This window comes from Lissotriton helveticus, chromosome 6 (assembly GCF_964261635.1).
Source record: "Lissotriton helveticus chromosome 6, aLisHel1.1, whole genome shotgun sequence".
NCBI lineage: Eukaryota > Metazoa > Chordata > Amphibia > Caudata > Salamandridae > Lissotriton > Lissotriton helveticus.
The window spans coordinates 1,678,256,355-1,678,281,777 of NC_136067.1; the positions used below are offsets into that span (position 1 = coordinate 1,678,256,355).

Here is a 25,423-nt window from a genome sequence, read left to right on the forward strand (position 1 = left end):
CACCCTCTTTATCACTTTTACACTAACATAGACTTGAGTAAGGCCACCAAATAAACCTTTATGATACAACCATACTTCCAGGGCCATTATGGATGGCGAAAACCATTGCTATCTTCCATGGGGTATTATTATTTCTTTGCTATTTTAGGACTATCTTGTCAAGTTATTATTCCAATTTTGAGAATTCCTCTTGTCAATATAATGTATTATTTTTATATTTACATTTTTGTGTTGTACTTTTTGTTTCCTGCATGCTCTGCATTGCGTGGAGAGTTACCCTGGATAAGGTGTTTTAAAGTTAATCTTCCTTTGCGATAGGCAGAAAGGCTCTCCCACATATTGATTCTTGTCATACACTATGCTCTTGATTGTAGTTAATCTTCTCACTAAGTTTGAAGTTGTTCTGTAGTCTTGTGGCTCATATTACCAATAGGGCGCATTGTCCTGGTCTGTACTGCGGGGCACTTTTAACTTAAGGTACCAAGCGTAGACTGGGTCATTGTACCCTATAACAATGAATACACTGTTTACAGGACAGTTGCAAACTTCTGCCTGCACTGGTAAGTTGACAGTTGGCACCTGAGCAGGCATCAACCCGGGCCTGCATTTTAAAAGGGAAGCAGAGATCTGCCTGGAGGTATTGTATTGGGGAAACAACCTTTACAACGCAACTTTTACAACGAACTACCATTACAACGAATTTATTACAACGCAAAAACTTTTACAACGCATACCATTACAACGCAGGATTTTACAACGCAAGTACCTTTACAACGCATACCATTACAACGTAAGTATTGGTAAGTATATAATTATTTTTAAAATATTATATGTTTGGGTTTTTGGGTAAAGGGGTATTTTTAGGGTTCAGGGTCAGTTTTCAGTTTTTGGGTAAAGGGGTATTTTTAGGGTTCAGGGTCAGTTTTCAGTTTTTGGGTAAAGGGGTATTTTTAGGGTTCAGGGTCAGTTTTCAGTTTTTGGGTAAAGGGGTATTTTTAGGGTTCAGGGTCAGTTTTCAGTTTTTGGGTAAAGGGGTATTTTTAGGGTTCAGGGTCAGTTTTCAGTTTTTGGGTAAAGGGGTATTTTTAGGGTTCAGGGTCAGTTTTCAGTTTTTGGGTAAAGGGGTATTTTTAGGGTTCAGGGTCAGTTTTCAGTTTTTGAGTAAAGGGGTATTTTTAGGGTTCAGGGTCAGTTTTCAGTTTTTGGGTAAAGGGGTATTTTTAGGGTTCAGGGTCAGTTTTCAGTTTTTGGGTAAAGGGGTATTTTTAGGGTTCAGGGACAGTTTTGGGTTTTTGGGTAAAGGGGTATTTTTAGGGTTCAGGGACAGTTTTGGGTTTTTGGGTAAAGGGGTATTTTTAGGGTTCAGGGACAGTTTGGGGTTTTTGGGTAAAGGGGTATTTTTAGGGTTCAGGGACAGTTTGGGGTTTTTGGGGTACAGGGTTAATTTGTAAAAATAAAATAAAATTATATTTAAATTAAATTAATTAAATGTAATTAAATATAAATTAATTATATTTTAATAATTTAAAGTAATTTAAATTAAAAAAAATATTTTTAGGGTTCAGGGTCAGTTTTGGGTTTTTGGGGTACAGGGTTAATTTGTAAAAATAAATTAAAATTATATTTAAATTATATTTAAATTAAATTAATTAAATAAAATTAAATAAAATTTAATTATATTTTAATAATTTAAAATAATTTATATTAAAAAAAATATTATATACTTACCAATATTTACGTTGTAATGGTATGCGTTGTAAAGGTACTTGCGTTGTAAAATCTTGCGTTGTAATGGTATGCGTTGTAAAAGTTTTTGCGTTGTAAAAAATTCGTTGTAATGGTAGGCGTTGTAAAAGTATGCGTTGTAACGTCATACATCCATTGTATTGTATTGTATTGTATCGTATTTTCGTTCTTTTATAGCGCAGACTGTCACCCTACGGGAATCCTGGCGCTGTAACCTGAACAGATGGACTCAACATAGACGGGCCTGATTGTTAGTGGAAGGTATTACTCTCATTTCTGGGAAATAGCCAAGTCTTCAGGCACTTTCTGAAGCAAGGCAAAGAGCTGACTTGTCTGATGCTTTGAGGTAGCTCATTCCAAAGGCGTGATGCTACTGTGCCAAAAGCCCTGCCTCCCGTCCAAGATTTCTTGAATCTGGTAGTCATTACTAGATTTGCGCTAGAGGAGCGGAGAAGTCTGGTGTACCAAGTAAATCTCTCTTGCATAGAAAGATGGCCAGTACTATGCCCTGCTCTGTAAACTATGCATAGCGATTGTATGCAGAGAGTGAGTAGACACTCCTGCAAGGGGATGTCTCAGGAGTCCCTTCAACCCCTTTCTCCTTTTCAAGAAGCACCATAATTAAGGGGTGCACTGGTAGAGCTGTGCAACTCATAGTCCGTGCACCTCCTGACACCCTCTTTACTTCTGCGATTGTGTCTAAAGTATGGTGTAGGAACAGTTGCAAGGCCCTCCCACTCCTCTGCAAAATTTTTGTGTATCGACTTAACCCAAACAAAATGTACGGTATTCTTGCAATAAGGCATGCTGACCTAACAGATCCAAATGCATTTCATGGCCTGAATTTACCTAATTATCTCTTTTCATAAAATAACTTCAAATATTCTTTTCAGGCAAAACAATTTCTTGAGATGAAGTATGAGTTTGCAATTAACAAAGAATTTGATCAATAAACATAACATTTCGACATTCTACTTTCAGTAGACTATATGCGAAACTGCAGATTTTAGCTATTTGTGAACTGTATTATATTTGTTCTTGTCACTAAAGGTTCAGGTGTTTGAGTACTATGTTTAGGCAAGTGTACACTTTCAGTAATAGTTTTGATGAATCCCAAGTCATAATACTCCAATCAAGACTCCTTACTCACTACGACAAAATATTGTTTGCACTAGACCAGTTGGCATCACACTGGTATAGAAGACAAACACTTATGATCAGATCCACAAAGAAGTGTTACCACAAAGGTCTATGGGCAAGGAAAAGAATATGCTAGAAGGTGTAATACAAATTGTGTACTTTTTGCACCTGAAACTAGCTAATTAATACAATAAAAACGTGCTCTTGTCATGACCTAATAGGACTACAGCAATGTAATCTACACTTGTTTATTAACAAAATCTCATTGCAGACATTTAAAGAAAAAGCATTAGGCAGATAGAAAGTGTCTACACTTAGAAAAATGGGCTTACATTAAGCCAGACAAGACATCTTTACATTGTATCCCAATTTCTTAGAAAGTATCCCAATTTCTTTCGGAATCAGTCAGCAGTGTATGCTCATCATTGACTCATCTTATCAAACAAAGTCTCTTTAAGGTACTTAAGCATGGCATAACATATTTGACAATCCAGGGCTCAAAATCATTTAATAACATTAGCCCCCATCTCTTTTCAGAAGATGAATACCCTCCTTTCAGGAAAATGAACAATTTCATGCAGGTTTTCTACTAAATCCAAGATTCACATATAAGTTTCTGAAAAATGCGAGATCTAGGGTCATCCTAATATGTACATAGAATACACACAGCTACATAGGTGCTAATGGTATCAATAGCTTTATCATTTACAATCGGGGCATTTTTTTATGTCATCATCAGTTCAGTCAAGCACATGGTAAAAAATGTAAACAATGCAAAGCTATTGAACTGGCCATTGTAATCTACGCATACACGCTCCACACAGCCACTTTTTAATGAAAGACTAGTGCACATGGTTTCTTTACGCAGATTTCCTATACCATTTGCAATCCCTTACACACCCCTGACAATGACATGACCTGATAATACACACATGCAAACACATGCACTAATAGCCTCTAGTTGGGGTTCTCAATTTCAGTTCTATTTGCGATTGTTCAGTTTTGACCATGGTGTGTGTTGGACCTGTCAGCCTTAAGGTGGACATCCCCCGAACGTTTTGCTTTACTCTTCCATTTTTCGCTGATCTCGTTTTTGTTGGCCTTAGGACTGTCCACTTTACCACTGCTAACCAGTACTAAAGTTCATGTGCTCTCTCTCCTCTAAACATGGTGAAATTGGCTTACCTCCAATTGGCACATTTAATTTACTGGTGAGTCCCTAGTAAAGTGATATTGCATATACCCAGGGCCTGTAAATTAAATGCAACTTGAGGGCCTGCAGCATGCACTCACTTATTGTGCCACCCGCTTAAGTTACCCTTTAAACATGGTGCAGGCCTGCTATTTTAGATTGTGTGGGCATTTTTAAACTACCTTTTCACCCTGGCAAGATAAACCTCTTGCCAGACCCAAACCTCCGTTTTTTATTACATTGAGACCATCTGTAGGGGAGGTCCTAAACACCCCAGAGCACAGGGTGCAGTGTAGTTAAAAAGTTGCCCATGTACCTTTCAGTTTTGCATGTCCTAGTAATGAAAAACTCCTAACTTCGCTTTTCACTACTGCGAGGCCTACTTCTCCCAAAGGATACAACTTAATACGTGATAACTTTCCATTGGAAACTGGAACTTTTGTTGAGCTTGGTGTCTAAAGAATTGTACTTTAAAGCCCTTTTAATGGTAAAGACAGATTTTAATTGGCAATTCTGAAAAGGCCACATTTAGAAAGCTGACATGTTCTTGTCCCAACCATTTGGTATCTGCAGCCTGTATTCTTGGTCACATGACATGGTGTAGCTGGCAGTTGGTCTTTGTGCAATGCTGCCACCTACCACACTTGCTCTGTCTGAGCACATTCACAAAGGGTTTGACACTAGTCTTTCGTGATCCTAGACAAGCTGGGGCCAGGGCAGGTAGGCAGGGAATTCCAAATGCCTCTGGGGTTGAAACTTTCAGTACCTTCTCCTATTTCAAAGTTGGCACCAGGTATAAATATTGGATCCTCAGACCTAACAAGTCAGTACAACTCTGGACCTGTGGATCACTCAGAAAGATTGATGTGCTGCCCTGCAAGAAAACTGCTGCCCTTTTGCTGTGCAGCCTTAGTGAAAGGACTGGACCTGCATCTTGAACCCAAGACCACCAGAGTGACTCCAGGAGCTGTTTGGCTGGTTTGCCGATTAGAGCCTCAAGGGAGAGAAAATGCTTTAACTACCTTTAACCCAGCACCTGGGCTCTGTCCAGTCATTGATCCCTGGAAGTGGGGTGAAGGTGCTCTGCCAGCCCACCTTTGGTCCTGTGAAGCAGAACTGACACAGCGCAATGCATCTCCTCGCAGCTGCATTGGATCTGCTGCAGTGAGATGCTTCCCTAATGATGGATCTCGCATTGCAGCTCACAGTCTCCTCGGAACCAATACTGCTTGATGCATCCTTGACAGAGACCTTCGCATTGCGGGCATCTTGTCAATTGCATCCTTGATTATGGCACCGCATTGCAGTGGCTTCCTTGGATTTGCCGGTGCGTGATACATCTCCAACACAGGACTTTGCTTTGCAAGCTCCTCCACAACGGCATCTTCAACAATGACCCAAAACCTTGCATCTGAGCTTCATAGATCTTCAGAACCGCCATTGCACTGCACATCCTTGATGCGGGATCTAACAATGCTTCGCAACCAGGATTTAAGGTACTTTTGTTCACTGGACCTAACTCAGATCCTGTATCGAGTCCGTGCTCCATCACGGTCGGCCTGAACTTGTGACAGTGACTTTGTACCAGTCCGGCGTGAGCAAATACCCACAGCTGGTGTTTTGTTCTTCTAGCAACTCTTTTACTGAAAACTCTGAAATTGCATATCTCTGGTTCTACTGATTGAATTTTGGTTGTTTTAGTCTCAAATAATTTTTCTTTTTACTATATTTTCCAGGTTGCTAGTGTGTCATTCACTCTATTACTGTTTGAAGTGCTGCATAAATACTTTACGCATTGCCTCTATGTTAAGTCTGACTGCTTTTATGCCAAGCTACTGGAGGGTTAAACATAGGTTAATTTGAGCTTTGCTTGTGTTTTACCCTGACAGAGATTGTGATGGCTGCTAGAGTAGGTTTTCACCCCGTCAAACAATAACGCAATTTCCAAATTGTGCAAATAAAAAGCACCTACTAGATGTGGATAACCTTCTCACTTTTGTGAATTTTACACATCCATATACTATTTAATAATTGAGATAGTCACATTCTCAATGCCGAAAGTCTATGTGCTTGAATCGTATTCTCTGGCTGTAAATATTATAGCCTTGCAGTCCAGTGCTGAGGCCTATACCAGTTGTTAAAGGCACTAAACCTGAGTTATAGTTGAGCTGCTAACTAGGGCCTATATCAGGGGAGTTGGCCTTTAACAACCGGGGCACCCTGAGACGGAAAGGCTATACGACTATTAGTGCCTTCTACTGGAACTATCAGAATCCCGAACGCTGTAGACGGAGGAGCAGGGAGGCCAGCTCTTTTTATCCAGATGTAATAGAAATCGCGACTATCACAAAAACAGCCTATGAAGCACATTTATCAAGCGGCTGTAGCGATTACGCAAGAATTGCCATCGTGCATATTCATCCAATAGTGCACAAATCCTCTGGTGGCCCCTCCGATACAGTGAAATTGATCAAAACTCACATCTGAGTGAAAGGTTTTTTATCATATCCCGAATATATGGGACGTCATTATCTTCATATGTGGACCCAAACCAGGACACATCTAGGCTTTGTCACCACAAAAGCCGGTTACTGAATAACTGTGACTTCGATCACAAAAACTGAAGAAACTGTCCTGATGAAGGTTTTTTAAACCGAAACGCCGCGTCGAGCTGTGTTCCTTTGAACATCTTTAAAAAATTTTGTGTATAATTATTATGTATTTGTAGTATTTGTTGTGTACAATATATCTGTTTTTAAAAATTCAAGACAAATGTGTAATAAACTTATGTTTATTTTATAAATACTAAATTTTGAATTATAGTGCTTCTTGTCACATGAAATCATTAATACACTGATATGCTAATATGTCCATGATTGATACAATAGTTTGATGTTGTGAGAACTTACTCATTTGCAACACTGCGTGTGAGCTCTAGTGGTTGTGTCCAATAAATGAATTTGCTTAGTGGGCAGCCTACCTTGTAGGTACCCAATCTTTTGGTCATTCTCCAACGTGGGGACATTGCAATACGTTTTTTATACGACTATTAGAACAATCCATTCACTTAAGGTTGAAAACAAACAGCAGAATGTTGCAGTATAAGGCTTACACCAGCTATTATTGGCCCTAGGCCACTCCAATGTATGCAATTAAACTTTTTTTCTTTGGTTCACTCATAGTGCTTGTGTTTGCATTAGACTACCTTCTACTACTGTCGGGTCACTAGCCACGGGTAGAATGTAAACACCATTCAGGCTTTGGCTTTGTGGTTTATTACCATGCAAGGCACTTCATGTAGGAATACTACTCTTGGCTGCTAAAATCCAGTCATATTAATACAGCCAATATGTTGATCCAACTTTATCACTATTAGTTTATTTAACACTCTCGTAGGGGAGTGACTCATTACTGACTCTATTGAATTGGATAAGGACACATTCTATTTTGATCTATGAAGGTATAATCACACAGAATATTTTGTAGTCATCACCCACTGACAGGTCTATTGTCTGACTGTAAACATCTACAAACTAACTATTCATATGGACAAGGGCAATTGACAAACAACTATCATATTATTGAAATACCCTGAACACCTACAGATTTATAATCACCACTTGAAAAAGGTTGGGGCACAATGCAGAGTGTTCATACATGAGTGTATCCATTGTGGTGCAATATTATAATTCGATGATTCAAAATATATATGTTACAGATGCATCTGTGGGAAGGCACGGTTGGCCTTCTGCTAGTGGTTCTAAATATATGTTGGCAACCATGAAAATGGCACAGTACATCTAATTCAAAAAGCAAGATTGCATTGGTTGTTTCAGTGCCTAGCTATTTTGCACTTGTACTGATGCACATTTGAACCATCATTTGCGCCAACGACCAGTGTAAACATGGTATTTGCACTGAATGATTAGCGCAGAAGTGCAATTTTGCACCAGTCTGTTGTGGCAAATGTAATAATGTACAAATCTCAGTTAGTGCAAATGACAGTGCCGTATTATACCAGCTCCCTCGCAATATTTTACAACACCATTGTGATCTGTGTAATATTCCCCAAAAGGCACTTGCAGAAAACAAAGTATGAGAATGCCGTATGAATTTGAACAGGATAAATAGGAATCAGACCAAAGGTTGTAATAAATCGAGTCTTATATTACAGAGAATACTTAAAAATGTGTGATGAATTTTTGCTTAAATTTCTACCTTTACCATATGTCCATGTTTTAAAACATCTATGGCTTTGAAAGACCCACTCATGTTTATGATATTATTTGAACAGAGCAGCTTGATGCCCTGAAGCAGATGATGGAAGCCGGAGAAACTGCTGCTCCAGTAAATATCTTGGAGGATGACATAGAAGAGGAAATAGAAAATGGTAAGTTTAAAATGTATTTCACCTTCTCCAGTATCACTAGACATCCGAGAGCCTTCCAGCACTATAACCAGAATGACTGACTACGGCTACCTTGCCAAATGTATTCCTTCTGACTCCTCCTTCCATGCATACCCCTCCCACATGTAAATATAGTTATCCTCAATGTTCTCAGTGACGTTGTTATTGTCAGTCTCTCATTCCTCTATTTTGAGTTTCTCAGCTACTGCTGCGTGCCACCAGCCGCGGCCGGTAGTGGGAGTACCGGCCGGGCGGTGACCTAGGGAAGGGGAGGGGCAGGGTGAGGGGTAGTAATGTATGTATTACGGACCTTAACAGGTAAGTAAACATATAAATAAATAAAACGAATTTCGTTCTGCGCACTGCATCACCAAATGCGATGCAGTGCGCGCAACGAAATTTGTTTTATATATTTATATGTTTACTTACCTGTTAAGGTCCGTAATCCATACATTACTACCCCCCACCCTGCAAATCCCCCACCCCACGTCACCGCCCGGCCGGTACTCCCACTACCGGCCGCGGCTGCGTGCCACCCATACATTGCTTTCAAACAAGCAGTATGTTGCTATTAAGTAAACAAATACTTTAAAATACACTGTACTTTGAGATACAAAATGGAGGAATGGTTCACAACACAGAAAGTAAAATGGTATCACTTGTATGAATTGTTATAAGGTAGCCAATATTTCTGCATTCGGTAAGGCTGGTATGGTTTGGAATATGTTGTGCAAATCCTGTCATGCCCCGAGTAAATTGTATTTATCCTACGAGGGGCCAGTAGAAGCTGCCTATACAAAGTAAGTACCTGATTTAGATCTCAGCGGATGGGTTACTCCCTCACGACAGTGATGGATATCCCATACGCTGATATATAAATCTCATTATATCCTATGGGATTTATATTTTGGTAGAGAGGATAGCCGTCACCGTCGGAGTAACCTGTCCGCCGAGATTTAAATCCGACCCTAAATCTATTTGATCTGACACAACAGATAACAAAGTTATTTGTAATAAATATGTGTATGAAAGGGACAATGAGTGAACTGTAGTGAACAATCTAAAGGAGAATTGTATTCTATTGTAATTCCATTTCTATATCACTTACTACCCCTTACGAAGCATTGAAGCTCTTTATGGCAAGTAGCAATCTTCTTTGTAACCCAAAGTTAATGGTTAATCCAAAGATTTTTCAAGATCTACTGCCACACATATATTCTGATAGCACCTCTCTTGCTTGTGGGTTGGCTGTACGGTTCTGCCTTGTTCGCAATCTATTTTAAAATCTTTATTAAACAACTCTCGGGTTTATTTCCTTCTTTTGGCTTTACCACTCTAGCTTATGCAGGCATCTTTTTTAGATTCTAAATCTAACCAATGTTCAACCAATTTCTTTGCTCAACTTGTGACTGCCTGGGTTGGATGTCCTGAAATTTCTCAAAAAGATGAGAGACAAGACTGATACTTATCATTATGGTCCTCTGACATTTGGCCCCAGTAGAGATGATGAGGAATCTGGGAGTGATTAGTTTTCTTCTCAACAGTGTGCCTGTCAGTGAAATCTATTGTTAACAAAAAAGCTTAAAATAGGCTTAGAGCCTGCTCATTCGTTACCATTACTTACCATTGGTTGGTATCAATGTCAGTCTTGTTTCCTTGCTTCTTATTAGTCAGCGCCTCCTTCTTGCCTCCAGGTTCCTCCTGAGGCTTTGTGTTTGTCCCTGCTGTGGAGCATGGACCAAGTACAGTTTCCTGTCTGAAGCCAGTGCCTTTGACTGGGTGCAGGCTTCTGCAGCTACTTAAAAAACCTTTTTTACATGCACTCTTATTGAGTGTATGTGTCTGCAGTCTCCTTGCCTTACACCTGCCCTCCTGCGCTGTTTTTACTTGCTCTCTCTTGTTCCTTTTCCCCACCCTCCTCCCACTGTCCCCTGTAATTTTCCCACCCTCCTCCTGCTACTTGTTGTTTCTTTCCAACTCCCCGTTAAAGAAATCAAGAAACCTTCTTAGGGGTCCTACTGATACTTGGTCCTTTTAAACCAACAAAGAAGAAATTGGCACAGAAGCTGTAATGTAAAATACATATTTATTAAACCTCAGATGAGGGAGACTACGTCACACAGAAGCCTTAGCAAATGAATGAGGCAGTACAAGGAGTACAGAAAACTGGGGCCTTATATATGCTTAGGGTTACATAGTCAGCATAAAACCAAGGGGCAGTCCTGGCTCATGTAAGCATGCAAAATGACTAATATGGACATGCAAGATCTGCTTGCTCAACAAAGTGGGAGGAGCTAACAGTGACTGTTTTTGGCAAACACATCCTGACATTTACAGACTAGAAACAGTTGCAAGGACAGCTACAAGCTCAACTGAGCATGTGCGAAGGTGGAAGATGCTGAATATAGTTTGTTTCTAGGCAGATTACAAGAGCAGTCAATACTGAGGGAGCACAGAGCACATGGTGAGCACGTGGCAGCACATGACAAACAAAATGGCTGCCAGAAATACAAAATGGCTTTCAGCCAATGCTAACAAATTCGTCCAATATTTAACATCGTCCTCCTCCAACTGTCCATAGTTTCTTTCCAACTTCTGGCCTCCTCCTGCTGTCCACTGTTTCTTTTCCACCCACTGCTCTACTCCTACTGTCCGTTGTTTCTTTTGGAACCCTCCAGGCCTCCTGCCGCTCTCTGTTGTTTCTTTCGCACCACCGCTCTCCTTCCGCAGTCTGCGGATGAAGCGCCCTCCCTTGCACCTCCCTTGTGTTGATTCATCCCATGCTGTCTTTACACATATTGCAAAGCAGCACGGGCTGTTGCCCAACATGGATTAACAGAAAAAAGTGCTGTGATGCAGTCAATGCTGGCGAAGTCATTGCGCCTTTTTTTTTTAGCCATGTTGCACAGCAGCTTGCTCTGCTGTGTAACATGTCTTAAGAAAACATTAATATATTTAATTGCATTTATTTATTTATACATTTGTGTATGTCACGAACATGACCCCAAAAGGGTATCAGAGCACTTCACATTTTGGAAGGGAAAAACAGTACACGGAATCTGGCAAAAGGGGTAACAGAGAATAAACATATTTTGCTAATACCATAAAATACCAAGATGAAAACAAATATTACTTAATAGGGTATAACAGACAACCCTTAGCTTTACAGTTGATAGACCAAAAAGAATGTAGTCAGAGGGTCATTGAGAAAGCAGATGAGCCCTGACCATTTAAGGCAAGAACTTGTTCAATAGGATTATTTTTACTTCATGTTTGAAGGCAGTCGTAGATGGGATTCTGCGGACCTCCGGTGGGAGAGAGTTCCAGATGTTCGGTGCCAAACCAGAGAAGGCTCTGAACCTCATTCTCTTTTTGCAATAGGTCTGGGGTTTCAATAGGAGAGAATTTGCACTTCTTGGTGGGCTACCCCCTCCAGACAGTTCTAGCTTTTTAGCCAGGTAAACAGGGATTTTGAAATGGAGGGCTTTGTGCATCAAGCAGGCAATCTTTAGCTGTATTCTTGCTTCGTAGGGTAACCAGTTTAGAGATCTGAGTTCTGGGGAGATGTGAGTATTTCTCTTTGTACTAGTAATCAATCTGGCAGCGGCATTCAAGGAAGCCCTGAGTGGGACCACAGTATATTTGGGGAGGCCACAGAGCTTCGCGCTACCATAATCTAGCCTCCACAGGACAAGCGCTTGAACTACCTGCTTGAAGTCCTCTTGTGGAAGGAATGGGTTTAGATTTCTAAAAATCCTCCTTTGGTAGTTAGCACCCTTGCACATCTTACTAATATGTTCTTCATGTTCAAGTGTATATCAAGGGTGATTCCGAGAGATTTAGCAGAATCAGTGATGAGTGGGGTGCAGTTGAAGGCAGTGAGGTGTTTCATTCAGAGGTTTATCTTGGGGGAGTGATTAGGAGGAGATATAAGAAGGAATTCTGTTTTGGTAGTATTGAGCAGGAGGTAGTTCTCAGTTAGCCAATTTTGCTTATTCGTCAGGGTAGAGTTGAGTGAAGTGAAGTCTTCAGAGGAGGTCATTTTCAGGTAAATTTGTTGGTCACCCGCATACATATGAAAAAGAATATTCACGGAGTTTAGTGTATTCGCTAAAGGTTCCAAGAAAATATTAAAGAGAATGGGAGAAAGAGTAGACCCTTGAGGGACCCCCATGAAGACTGTAGAAGGCTGGGATAGGGATTGATTCACCTTGACTCTTTGGGATCTATTGTGAAGGAAGGACGAGAACCATGGCAATACCAGACCGGAAAGGCCCATCCTGTGTTCCAGAATTGCTAAGAAGTTGTTGTGATTAACTGTGTCGAATGCGGAAGAAAGTTCAAGGAGGGTAAGGGGCAGGATTCGTTTTGGTCAAGCATTTTTAAAATGTCATCCATAATGTGATTGAGCGTTAATTCAGTGCTGTGACTGCTCCGAAAACCAGCTTGATGATGATCCGAGAGTTTGCAATCCTCAATGCGTGTGCAAAGTTGTGATTACACACATTTTTCTAGGAGCTTAGCCAGAGTGGGATGTTGGAAATAGGGCAAAAGTTGTAGAGATCAGTTCTGTCTGTTTTTTTTAGAATGGGTGATACTTGAGCTGCTTTTAGACATTTGGGGATCTTGCCTTTTGATAAAGAAGCTTTGACAATCTTTGTCCAAAGGGGGATGAAGACATCATTGATTTTTTTGAAGACAGTCAGTGGCAATGGGTCACTGAAGTGATTAGCAGGGTTGATAACTAAGCAGGGTTTTGAGGATGTCTTTTTCACTGAGAGGAGTGAAAGACTACCAAGTGGCCTTGTTCTTGGTGCTAATACTAAGTGGCTTTAGCCTCTCCAAGAGAGCAGGAGGATCCATGATCTCATATGATGGAAGAAGGGTCTTCTTAGATTCAAGGTCAATACTGATGAGTTTAGTTTTCTCCATAAAGGAAGCAGCCAGATGAAGGAGAGTCGTCTCCTGATTCAAGGTGTTTGGGTGCTTTCGCGGATTGATGTTTGACAATTTCAGAAAGTTTCTTGGGGCGATTTGAGGATTGAATAAGTTGGGATCTGAAGAAATCGGCCTTAGCAGTTTTGATATTTTTATTATAGGAGCTCCCTACTGATGTAAGGACTTTTAGGTGATCCAAGGAAGGTTTGGAAATGTTTAGTTGCCCTTAGGTTGTGGCGTTCAGAGTTTAGGTTGTTGTTGAACCAGGGTTTGGAGAATTTGAAGGAGACAGTTTATTGTTGTAGAGGTGCTATGGAATCCATGATACCAGAGATAGTGGAGTAATAGAAGTCAGTGAGATCATGCATAGAAGACATGTCATCTTGCGAAGACCAATCACAAGTTCTAATGTCTTCCAGTGTTATGATATTACCTTTTGAGATGATGAGGTCCAGAACGTATCCTTTGTTGTGAGTTGGACGGGCACAGAATTAGGTAAGTTCCAGATCTGATAAGAATGAATTTAGGAAGATTAACGTTTGGTCCTTAGGGTTAGACCAGTGAAGGTTGAAATTACAGATGTAGATTTGGTACACTGAGGGGTCGTCTTTAAAGGAGATGATTTCCATCAGTTGTTCAATTAAGAGGAGGTTATCACCAGGAGGGTGGTATAAATTACGAAGTTTGCACAACGGGAGGTGATTACTAGAGATGTTGAGGCATAGTTATTCAACTGCGGATGAGGTGGCAGTCGCTATGAGGGAAACAGATAATGTTTTCCGGTTTATACAAGCTAGTCCACTGCCCTGATTCTTAGATATGTCTCGACAGATTATGTCATGACTAGGAGGCACTAAGAGGTCTAAGATAGGGCTGGCAAAGGGATTTAGCCATGTTTCCATGAGGATGATGATATCTAGCTCATTGTTTTGGATGAGGTCAAAGATATCCGAGGCATTTTTACTGGCTGATCTGCAGTTGAGTATTGCTCATTTCAGCCATACAGGCGTGTGTGGTGTAGGGGTCTGAGTGATGTACACTTGCTTGAGGCTTCCACTATTTATGACTCTATGGTTGTTAGAGGGTTTCCTGTGTGGGTTGACATGAATGGCTTGAATTTGGTCCGTCAGAATCTTGTCAGTCTATAGAGTGATAGAGTAAGAAAGTAGTAGATCCTCAATATCACTGGCCGCAAGATCGACCTTCATTATTCTAGGGCGGGAGGGGGCATTATTGAGGGGTAGGGTTTTAGAGATAAGGTGCAAGGAGTGCTGATCAAGGTCAGTTGGTGCGCTAGCTAGTTTGAATTGTGGGCAGCTTTCCTAAGGAAATAAGAGAACTGAGCAGGGGTAGATGGTCAAGTGATAGGGCTTTCAGTTGATGGAGTTCATGCAAAAGAAGGTGAAGTTGGGGAGATAACTGGTCCAGATGCACAACCAGGTCTGAGTGTTGGTTCGAGGATAGAAGCTGAGAGGAGAGGAGGGGCGACGAGGGATGTCTGGAACACAGAAGTTGAGGGCAATAACTATGTGTAAACATATGAAATGCAAGTGAATAGCATCACATTTCCTACAAATTTCCAACTGCTGGAGAAACGTTTTTTAGTAGAAGAAGAACATCAGATAGATGCCCCAATCTTCTTAGAGCATGGATAGCAATAGATTAAATGCTTTACACATCCTCAAAGTGAAACCGAACAAAGTTTGGGAATGTGTTTCTCTCTGAGGCATCACTAAGAAAGTCATTTCACAATTGTGACTCCAATATAAATGTTTCTCAGTGCATTACAATATGTGTCATAACACTAAGAAAAACGTTAATTTTACAAGAGTAAGATATATCTACTTGTGGATCTCATTCATAAAGATTTTTTTCATGATTAAGCTTGTCGTTATGTGTTTGTCGCCCATAACACGGAAGTGAGATAACTGCTAACAGAAAGATCTTTACGAATGTGGTCCTTAGATCTGATGAATTTTCAGGATTAAAATGTGCCAGATAAAAACATTTGTGAATTAGGCCCAGTGCCTCTGTGTATGCATTTGTGGTTGGTTAGCATTTGCTTCACAGTTAGATTTGCTAGAACTTATAACCCTCAGAGATAATGTGACGCCCTCACTCCAGGTCATTATTGATACTCTCTCCAGTGTTGAATTTTTCCTTTACAAATCATTGGTTTCAAGTGTGTTAGTCTAAGTAGTTGAATGGAAGATAAGCAAGATTATGACACACAGAATGCACCAGCGCATTACATTCCTCGACAGGAAATAATGTCCATAATGAGTGAGGTGGTTATCCTACTCAGAGGCCCCATGTTGCACGTTGTATTCCTGAAATGGAGAACAGATGTTTTTCTGGAATGAGGACTGTGATTAGGAAGACAGTGATGTGCAATAAAAGCCAGGGGCTGAGAGTGCTGGGTCTGTGAATGCATTTGGACTTCATGCTATGAGTCCCCTGAAACCTGAGGAAGGGTCTCAAAGACTACCAATGCAAATGTTACCGTGGTTAGTAACTTGACGTAGTTAAACACAGGGCCCTAATGGGAATTATATTTGTAGTGTGTACACCACCAACTATTCGCTCCCTGATTATCTTTAAGCAATCATAGGCGTAAGTGTGGACCTATATGCGTTGATGGTTCCTGAAAAATAAATGTATTCCAATTTAAGAAAACTCATTTTGACTTTCTTTGGGATATTAGCCGACCTGGAGGAAGAGGCGCACCCAGAATACAAGTTTGGAGCAGAACTTTCAACAGATGATCTAAGTCAAAAGGAAGCTGCTGCAAACAGTGTTAAAAAGGTATGGATGGTCAAGTAACTGCCTCTCGTCTGTTATTTGATGAACACCGATAGGAGAGGGAATTTATATACTATAAATATTCACATTTCTAGTAAAGCATGTTCAGCTTCAACTTAGCAATGTCGATGTAGCATGAACTGGGATCAATACAACTAGTGGGCAATGTGATTTCATTCATAAGTAATATTCATCACTAAAATTATAAGAAGCACTCTCACAGAGCTGAAGTGTGTTTAACACCTTAAGTGCTCATGACGAGCTAAGCCACGCTTCTCCAGTGTTCAAAGTCCTTTACCAGAGTTCACACAAGTTCTAATTGGACCCTAAATACTATACTTCCATTCCCCGATGAAAGAAGCTAACTTCCCATTTGGTGTGAAGAATACAACTTTGGAGAAAATGTCTTCTTATCCCATAAAGATTCTTATGGCTCACTAGGATAACTTGTGAAGCTATCGAGAAGGATCAGCCTCTTATCTCCATCCTTCATGCTGCACTTAGGGAAAACTGTCCAATGGAATACTCTGTTTCTATGGTATACAAAATCCACCTCTGTTGTGTGGAAATGATGGTGATGGAGTATGAGAATGTAAGTCTGAGTTCCCATATCTAAAATGTATGCACCTAAAATGCCCTTTTATGCAATTTGCTGAGGTCCTGTATCTAGACCAATAGAGCACTATCATTGGGAGATACGGGATCCAGCCTCAATAACAAACCTAAGTACTTAAATTGTACAGTAATTAAATATGTTTTTCTGCAATAAGTGGTACTTTTGAAATCTCGATGAGCTGATGAATTTCAAAGTTATTGTGTACAAGTGATATATATTTTTCTAGCCTGAGTGCTCTGAAATATCTTTGGGTAACTGTGCACTATAAAAATCATAAAAGCCCAAACTTAAATTGGACATTTCTGATTCGGCAGCTGGTGAGTGTCTCATGGGAAATCGGAAATGCATATTAATCAATGAAATAAGGCTGTTGCCTTCGCTTGGTGCTTGTCCACACCAGAAGAAAAGAGACGGCAATCTGACCAAAACCCTAATTCTTTAAACCCACCCTTAGGGTCTACAAGTAGCATGTAGCTCAGACACTCTTAGATCAGAGCTCCATTGGAGCTCATACTACTTGGATGGTTCAGCTCTCTCCCAAAAACGATGTTCCTATACAAAATATTCAGCAGAATTGACCAACAGCACTAGCATTACTTAACCCCTGTAAGTGCAGGTCTCCATGAGGTGTTTCTACTGCTTGATTGCCAGGATTTGGGTCACCAAAGAGAATAACACCCGCTTGAGTGTAAGTCATCCATTCTGGTGAACTAGGATACTGCCAAGTGTGCCTCGTTTTAGGAGTAATTTGTATTGGATGATCTATTTTTGTCCTATGTCCTCCTTGGGTTATTTTAAGAATGGACCAAGACACATCTGTTCTGTCTATCTTTGAGCTATCCAAACCACCTTTTGGACAATGCTTTGATTAGTGATGACTTCCAATGCCTTCTAATTTGAAGAAGAATACAACTCATCTACCTAGCCATTTTATTTTTTGGGGGCTTGGAAGAGCCCATTAGAAGCGTGCAAGCTATGAGGATCCAATGATCTTTTTATATGGAGGCATGAAGAAGGTGAAGGAGTTGAGGAGGAGTTTGGGAGAAAGTTGATGTCTGTTGCTGTTTCAGCACCCGAAGCGGCACAATATGTTTTGGTGTTAGTCCCACAGAGGGCTGAAGTAGATGTGAACCCAATTAGAAATAACCGCACAATAAACAGCCAAATGTTTTCCAACTCAATTAGAAAAATATGACTGGGACAGCTAAAGTTATTGTCTCCTTATCTAATGTGGAAAATTAGTGCGTTTTGGTGAACATTATCTGCGCCATCTTGCCTCTTCCCCTGATGCCACACTTTTGTCGTGCGCGCCCGCCATTTTAAGATGCCCCGATCAGAACCAACCCTTTTGCATGCCGCTGGCCCCTGACATAGCCCTTTGCCTTCGCTAAGCCTGCCCGCTGACCACCCCCCTGCTTGCACCTGCCTGGAGTCATAAACCCCTCTTCGGCGCTGCTCTGCCCCCGGCCCTCATCCTGTTCCCAGCGCGACACCTCCCTGCTTTCCTTTCATGATCTCCGGCCCTTAGATGCAAACCCCCTTTTTCCCCGTGTGCCCGTTTTGTCCTCCCCGTTCCCAAGCCGACACCCATCTCTGCCGATACCACCCTCGCCCCTCCCCGTACAATAGAAAGCTTCCCCCATCAAAGAAATCCTCGGGTTGATCAAAGCCCCCACCCCATGAGATCCAATCAGACTCCCCTCATCCCGTGAATCGGCGGATTACCCAGCTGCGCGATGCTCACCACCTGTTGTGATTAGGGTGGGGATTTCAACTGTAAATGTGTGTGGGAACGGGACCCAAAGGGGGATTCCGGGTATGTCTTTCCGTATATCAAAGCTTTGTCACATATTTGTAAACTGCAATAAAAACCATAAAACACTGTATATAAGGGGCCAGGCCTCAAACGTACGTTAGAGCACCTCTGAACGATACCTTCTGTCCGTTTCGTTGTGTTCTCCTCCGGAGAGAATAAAAGCCTTGTTTCCTGCCTTCCAGTCTCCAGCGCCTGCCTCTTCATTTATTTTAAATAACTAGAGGGTCACAGAGGCAATACCGCCGGGCAAATATCGATTGTCCCCGACCCGATTGAAACTGTTTTTACACTAAGACACAGAACCCAAGGTGTAAAATACCCTGTGCTGATTTGCGGTGCTGCTTTCGTCATTAACATAAAAGGGAATTAGGGAATAAACACATTACTCACTATTTACTATTACTGCTATTTCTCTCCCACGGTCTCCTCATATAGTACTAGAAATATATCTTATTGGTGATATGTTTCCACTTCAGCTTTCACTTTGAATAATTATGGCTTTTTGCAGCACTAGGTTACACTGGGACATCATGACTTGTTTCTGCTTAAGAGATCATTGAACCTCTTTCCAATACCTACATTTTCAGGGTATCAGATTATCTTCTTTTGGTTGCCACACCAGTTTCTCAGACCCCTCCTTTATATCGTAGGAGATTGTGTCTGTTGCATCACCTTAAATTCTGCCCTGATCTTCTTTTAAGCCATCTCCAAATCCTCTACCACTTTACTTTGTGGTTCGGTCATCACCATAGTACTCTTTTGGCACCACATTAATCAATAATTTTGATGTAACACAATCACTAACACAGACCGCAACCTTGAAACCACTTAAGCAGACACAACACCAACCCTCTGTAGAATATACCACTCAACTGTTTGTATCATATCCTCTGCTGAGTATTGCAGTTACAGCTCTGAAGTGCAGACCTTTACAATGATTTCAGTGGTGTAATTAGAATTATCTTGCTGTTGAAGTTCATATCCCTGCCTGTGCGCTCATCATATTACATCAGCTTCTGCATATCAAGGATTAAAATATGTGAGGCACTTTGGGTGGTCAAATCCAAAATCTTAGTAATGATTGAAAGGCACCCTTCATTGTACTTTCCTTTAATCTGCCAGTTTTTCGCAGTGGTGATCTTTGTCATTGTTTTAATTTTTCTTCTACAGATTGCTGAAGACAGCGAACAAGAAAATAATAAAAAGGTAATGAACTCATTTTTACTATACATTTTTCTTATATTCATAAAAAAAGCGAGTTACTGATAGGTGGTATTCTGTTTAATTGTATAGTGCAAGATAAGCGTAGATTTCTAGATATCTTTCTCTTGGTATCTCAAAGGGGTTAAAAAAAAGGGTATACACCATTCTGCAACACCAGTCGAAACGGTGTAATGTATCTTGGATGTTAGAACAGCTGTAATATATCACAGAGGAGCAAAGGCCTTGCTACAGACACATAGCTTTTTTGAAGCACACTCCTCACAGGCAGACCCAGAGGGAATCATAGCTTGGTGGATTCTCCAGACTATTTAGCAATCTTCATCATTAGCTAGTAAACAATTGGAAATAAGGGCTTATGCACATTCCACAGGAAAGGAAGTGGGGATTTCATCAGCACACATTGAAAATGTATCTTTATAATGAGGTTTGTGCTGAAACATCATGGTCATCAATCATTTGAAATTTCAATGTGAGGTCCTCCCTCGTGTTCAGATACCACATGAGATACTAGGAAGGGGAGTGGTTTGAGTAGAAAATGTTTCTGTGTGAACCAGTCCCGGGTAACACATTTCTGGCTGGAACTAGTCTCCCAGAGCAAAAAAAGTGTGGAAAAGTTTGCACCTGTGAAATGTGACATTTGAAAACTATGTGAATTTCAGTAGCGTAATTAAAGTTTTGCAATTGGCTAATCAATATGCACATTTACAAAACATTATTAAAAGATATCAAGTCACATAGGGAAGCTCAGTTTAGACAGATGGGGCCTCATTTATGAGGCCGTGCGTCACTTTTACGCCGCCGGTGCGTCACTTTTTGTGACCCACCAGCAGCGTAAAAAATGTGCCTTGTTGCACCATATTTACAAAGTGACGCATCTAGGTAGATGCGTCACTTTGTAAACCCCTGCGCTACATTATACCTACGCAAGGTATAATGAATGCAGGTGGGGCGTTCTGACGCAAGACAGGGTCATAGAAGTGACGCAGTGAAATCTATAAGATTTCACTGCGCCACTTCTAGGACACAAATGCGTCAATTTCTTACGCCTGCGTCACAGCAGGCGTAAGACTGACGCAGGCCCTTTCACATGGGGCTTGCCCCATGTGAAAGGACACATTGCTGGAGTTGCGTCACTTTTGTGACACACTCCAGCAATGCGTCACTTTAGCGCCGTACAGATACGTCAGAAATACTGACTTATCTGTAACTCCTTGCGCCATGATGCGTCATACTGTAAATATGACGCATCATTGGTCTCGCAAAGAGGGCGCAGTGAAAAGTGACGCATCGCTGTTTTAACGCAGCGATGCGCCACTTTTCATAAATGAGGCCCATGGTATAGAGTTACTTCTTTGTTGCGCATATTCCCTCGTTCTCAAGGAGAACTACTGCTGAACAACAGCTGCAGAACATATGACTGTAGAATACGTTCCTGCGAAAGGAACTAATTACTTCCCTATTAACAACTGTTTTGCAGCTTGAAAAGTCTCCTCCATTCAAAAGTGAGCATCCCACTTCACAGGAGAAGGAGAAAATAATGGTGCATTATGAATACTGATTAACTGCAATTAGTACAGACAGCACACTATACAATACCAGGAATTAAATACTCTAATAATGGTGGCTATATACTGAGGCATTCTGGGCTTAGAGTCGACTTTACAGGGAGTCTTTCTGGCTCTACCTATATATTTCATAGATGTTTCCAGACCAGCCCATAGATGGTGGAGTAATGCATACATAGCATGTGAATTTAGAGCAGCTTCAAACTGCAATATTATTGTTACAGTATCTATCCTTGATATTCATGACACACTATAATTTCCCTATTCTGCTCCTTCAACCTCCCACAGCCCACCTTGCTAAGTACCACACATCATGTTTACAATACAGAAACAATACTTCAAATGGAATCCATCCACTTTCAGTTACTGTCAGCTAAAAGCATTACTCTGTGGGCTTCTTCTCCCCACATTGGGTGACCAGTTCCAAGGGTGTTCTGTGAGCAGTTGTATCTTCTTCATGTTTTAGATCAGAATTACTCCTGAATGTCCAAGCCTGAATCAAAAAGCGTTTTCTCTCAGTAGTATATGCTTGTATCAAATGTAAGTGTGACATACAGTGTTTCCAGGCGTAACATATGCTTACTCACAAATATGATTCATAAAGTGTTTAGCTAGGCTAAGCTTTCCTTACTCCTGGAAATTGCTAATTGAGTCACACCCAAGTCTTGAGTAGGACACAATCATTCCTTGAAAATACATTTTTAACAAGACCTAGAAATTCATAGGAAATTCATACATAAGAAAAGTATAAAACACAACTTCTCAAAGAAACTACTTTTTGAATTAAACCCCTAGAAATCTGTAGAAATTGGAAAATGTGTTAACCATATTACTGCATATTACTTATGTTCTGTTGCTTCAAAGTAATGCGCTAATACAGCAGTTCTGAAATGCAGTAATACAACCATACTTAAATACATTAACATCAAACTACAATATATTAACGTTAGAGAAGGTTACCACCAGGACAAGGCTCTCCACCTCTCTCAAACTCAGCTCCACTACATGAATTGTCCCTGTCTCAGATCACAAACTAAACATTGCTTTCCCTGCCTTAAATCCTCTTGTGCCACCTCAAGGTTCAGATATTTTTACTCCAAGAATTATCCACTGGAATGTTCTCACCACCAAAACGGGGGTGGCCGCCTCAATGTCCATCCTAAAACAACACTCAAAAGCCACTCCTTCCTGATATACGATCCCCTTCTGCTACATTACAACCACTTTGGCATCACTAGCGCTGACTGTGTTACGTTTACCCTCTAGACCTCTGGGAATGGTTGGACCATCCAGTATTGCCCCCCTCGCCTCTTCCACATTACCACATTCTTAGATGTGGCGCAGTGACCAGAGATGCCGACCTGGGAGCTGGGGACCCGGGTTCGAGTCTCAGCGTCGGCGCAACACCCTATGATTCTAGGTAAATCACTTACGGCCAGATTCATCGATGTCCCGCTTTGCGAGTCCTTAATAGCAATTATTAAGGAATCGCTATTAAAGACTCGCAAAACGGGATTCATGTAGAAATCGCAAAAAAAAATGCGATTTCTACAGCTTCCTTATTTGCGATTAGCAATTTGCTAATCGCAAATAAGGATGCGATTTCAAGGGTGCCAGGGGTGTCCAAAGGACACCCTGTAGCACCCCTGAAATGAAAATGTAGACTGATGTTGCGCACACACATGTCCAAAGGACATGTGTGTGTGTAACATACAACTTAGAAAAATGCACTAAAGTGCATTTTTCTAAGTTTTCGCTATTTACCAGTCAGACTTCGCAGTAAATAGCGGCCAAGAATTGCGAATTCGCAATTCTAAAATGGTTCATGAATTGCATTTAAGGAATCTCAAATAGAGATTCCTTAAATGCAATTCCTCGCAATTTAGCAATTTTAAAATTAGCGATTTTTGCATTTAGGATGATGAATCCCAAATGCAAAAAAGCGCTTGAGGGCCAGATTCGCAGAATCTGGCCCTTTGCGAGCCGATTCTTGCTTCATGAATCTGGCTGTTAGTCTCCTCTTGCCCATGGACAGCGCCTGGATACCCTCACGGGTAATAAGTCACGCTATATAAATCTACTAACAAAAGCACAATATATGTTACAATAGCTGTAAAATCTCTTTTCTAGCATTTTTTTCAATATACACCTTTATGGTCATATTTTTATCAACTGAATGAAGCATGAAGACGTGTGAGTGACATGGTCTTATTAAGTCATTTCACAGCAATGTAAATGGTACATTGTAATTCCGAGGGAAGTGTATTGTACTCCAAATTATGCAAGTGCCAGTAACATGTCTGAATGATTTTAGCACCATAAAATAAGCACTAGAATAAACAATCCTTAAATTGCAAGGCTAAAATGCAGAAAAGGGTCAGAATATGTATTAAAACATAGAGAAAGTGTTGCATCTCTGCATTCAAGATGACATTTTACCTGATGGAGCACTCCTCCATGCACCGACAAATGGCTGTTTGTCTAGCGGCCAGATACTTTAATTCGCAATGTGATGAAATAACTTAGAATATCAATATGATTGCCAAGAAACCGCTATTATGTTACAGACTTGCAAGTGTACTCCTTTTATCTTTTGACCCATTAGCCTCTTTTGGGAAAAAGAGGATTCCTGTGTATGTTATTATTATTATGTTTATTAAAAGCACATCGACAAGTCATTGTTTGTCAATGAACATCTGCCATCACTAATTCATATTTAAGTTTACTAAGAGAGAACTAAAAAAATAAATTGTTTTTGTGTGTGTTATTTTACCACTTTCCAAACAGGGTATGGAAACTGTAGAAGATGAGCAAGCATGGATGGCCTCGTATCAATATGTCGGAGCTACAACCAACATTCATCCCTATTTATCGACAATGATCAACTATGCTCAACCTGTCAAGTTTCAAGGTTTCAGTGTGGCTGAAGGTAAATGAAGAAATGTTTATATGGCATCATTAGGAACTGATAGACAACAAAAGACCCAGCTGCTGCTTCTTGTGTTTTGTTCATTTACCTCTGTGACACAGATTGACGGGATAAGCTTCAGTAACAAGTGTACATATCCCGTTTCAAGAAATAGAAAAAAAAGAAATAAAAACAACAAAACATGAGGTTTCTCTTGCTGTATCTTTTGGCTCAGTTTCTAAAAAGAAAACTACCAGATCAGATTCTTCTAAAAGTCATACGTCTCTGCATGAGTGAGTGCCTGTACATGGCTAGATTTATGTCTACCTGAAATGCAAAAACACGTGGCACACACCAGGAATCCATTGTTTAACTCCTATGGTGTATGTCTCTGTTCCCTTACCTCACGTGTAAAAGTGGCTTGTTATGTGCACTTATGTAGCTTTCTGAACACACCTAGTTTATTCAGGTGTAGCTTTAGAAATGCAGATGTTGCCTACCAAAAGAAATAGCAACCGATTGCGAAGGGAAAACCTTTAAAGATATGACTGTAGGTGTACCCCTTGTATTCAGTGGTATGACTGTGGGTGTACCCCTTGTATGCACTGGTAGGGCCATGGCCACCGTATACACTGGTGGGGCTGTGGGCGGACCCCTCGTATGCACTGGTAGGACTGTGGGCGGACCCCTTGTATGCACTGGTAGGACTGTGGGCGGACCCCTCGTGTGCACTGGTAGGACTGTGGGCGGATCCCTTGTATGCACTAGTAGGACTGTGGGCGGACCCCTTGTATGCCCTGACAGGACTGTGGGCGGAGCCCTTGTATACCCTGGCAGGACAGTGGGCGGACCCCATGAATGCCCTGGAAGGACTGTGGGCCGACCCCTTGTATGCCCTGGCAGGACTGTGGGCGGTCCCCTTGTATGCCCTGGGAGGACTGTGGGCGGACCCTTTGTATGCCCTGGCAGGACTGTGGGCGGGCCCCTTGTATACCCTGGCAGAACTGTGGGTGTACCCCTTGTATGCACTGGTATGACTGGGTGTACCCCTTGTATGCACTGGTAGGG

The 25,423-nt window shown here is 41.1% G+C and overlaps 1 protein-coding gene across 2 annotated transcripts in view; it reads left to right on the forward strand.

The window, feature by feature from the left end:
• Positions 1 to 25,423, forward strand: part of PLCB4 (phospholipase C beta 4) — a 1,076,851-nt gene that overhangs the window by 848,585 nt on the left and 202,843 nt on the right. For both annotated transcript variants that reach the window (XM_078649526.1, XM_078649527.1), the window contains 4 exons: positions 8,373 to 8,468; positions 16,129 to 16,229; positions 19,829 to 19,864; positions 24,235 to 24,376. In XM_078649526.1, coding sequence (XP_078505652.1) covers positions 8,373 to 8,468; positions 16,129 to 16,229; positions 19,829 to 19,864; positions 24,235 to 24,376 — 375 coding nt within the window. The remainder of the gene's footprint in view (positions 1 to 8,372; positions 8,469 to 16,128; positions 16,230 to 19,828; positions 19,865 to 24,234; positions 24,377 to 25,423) is intronic.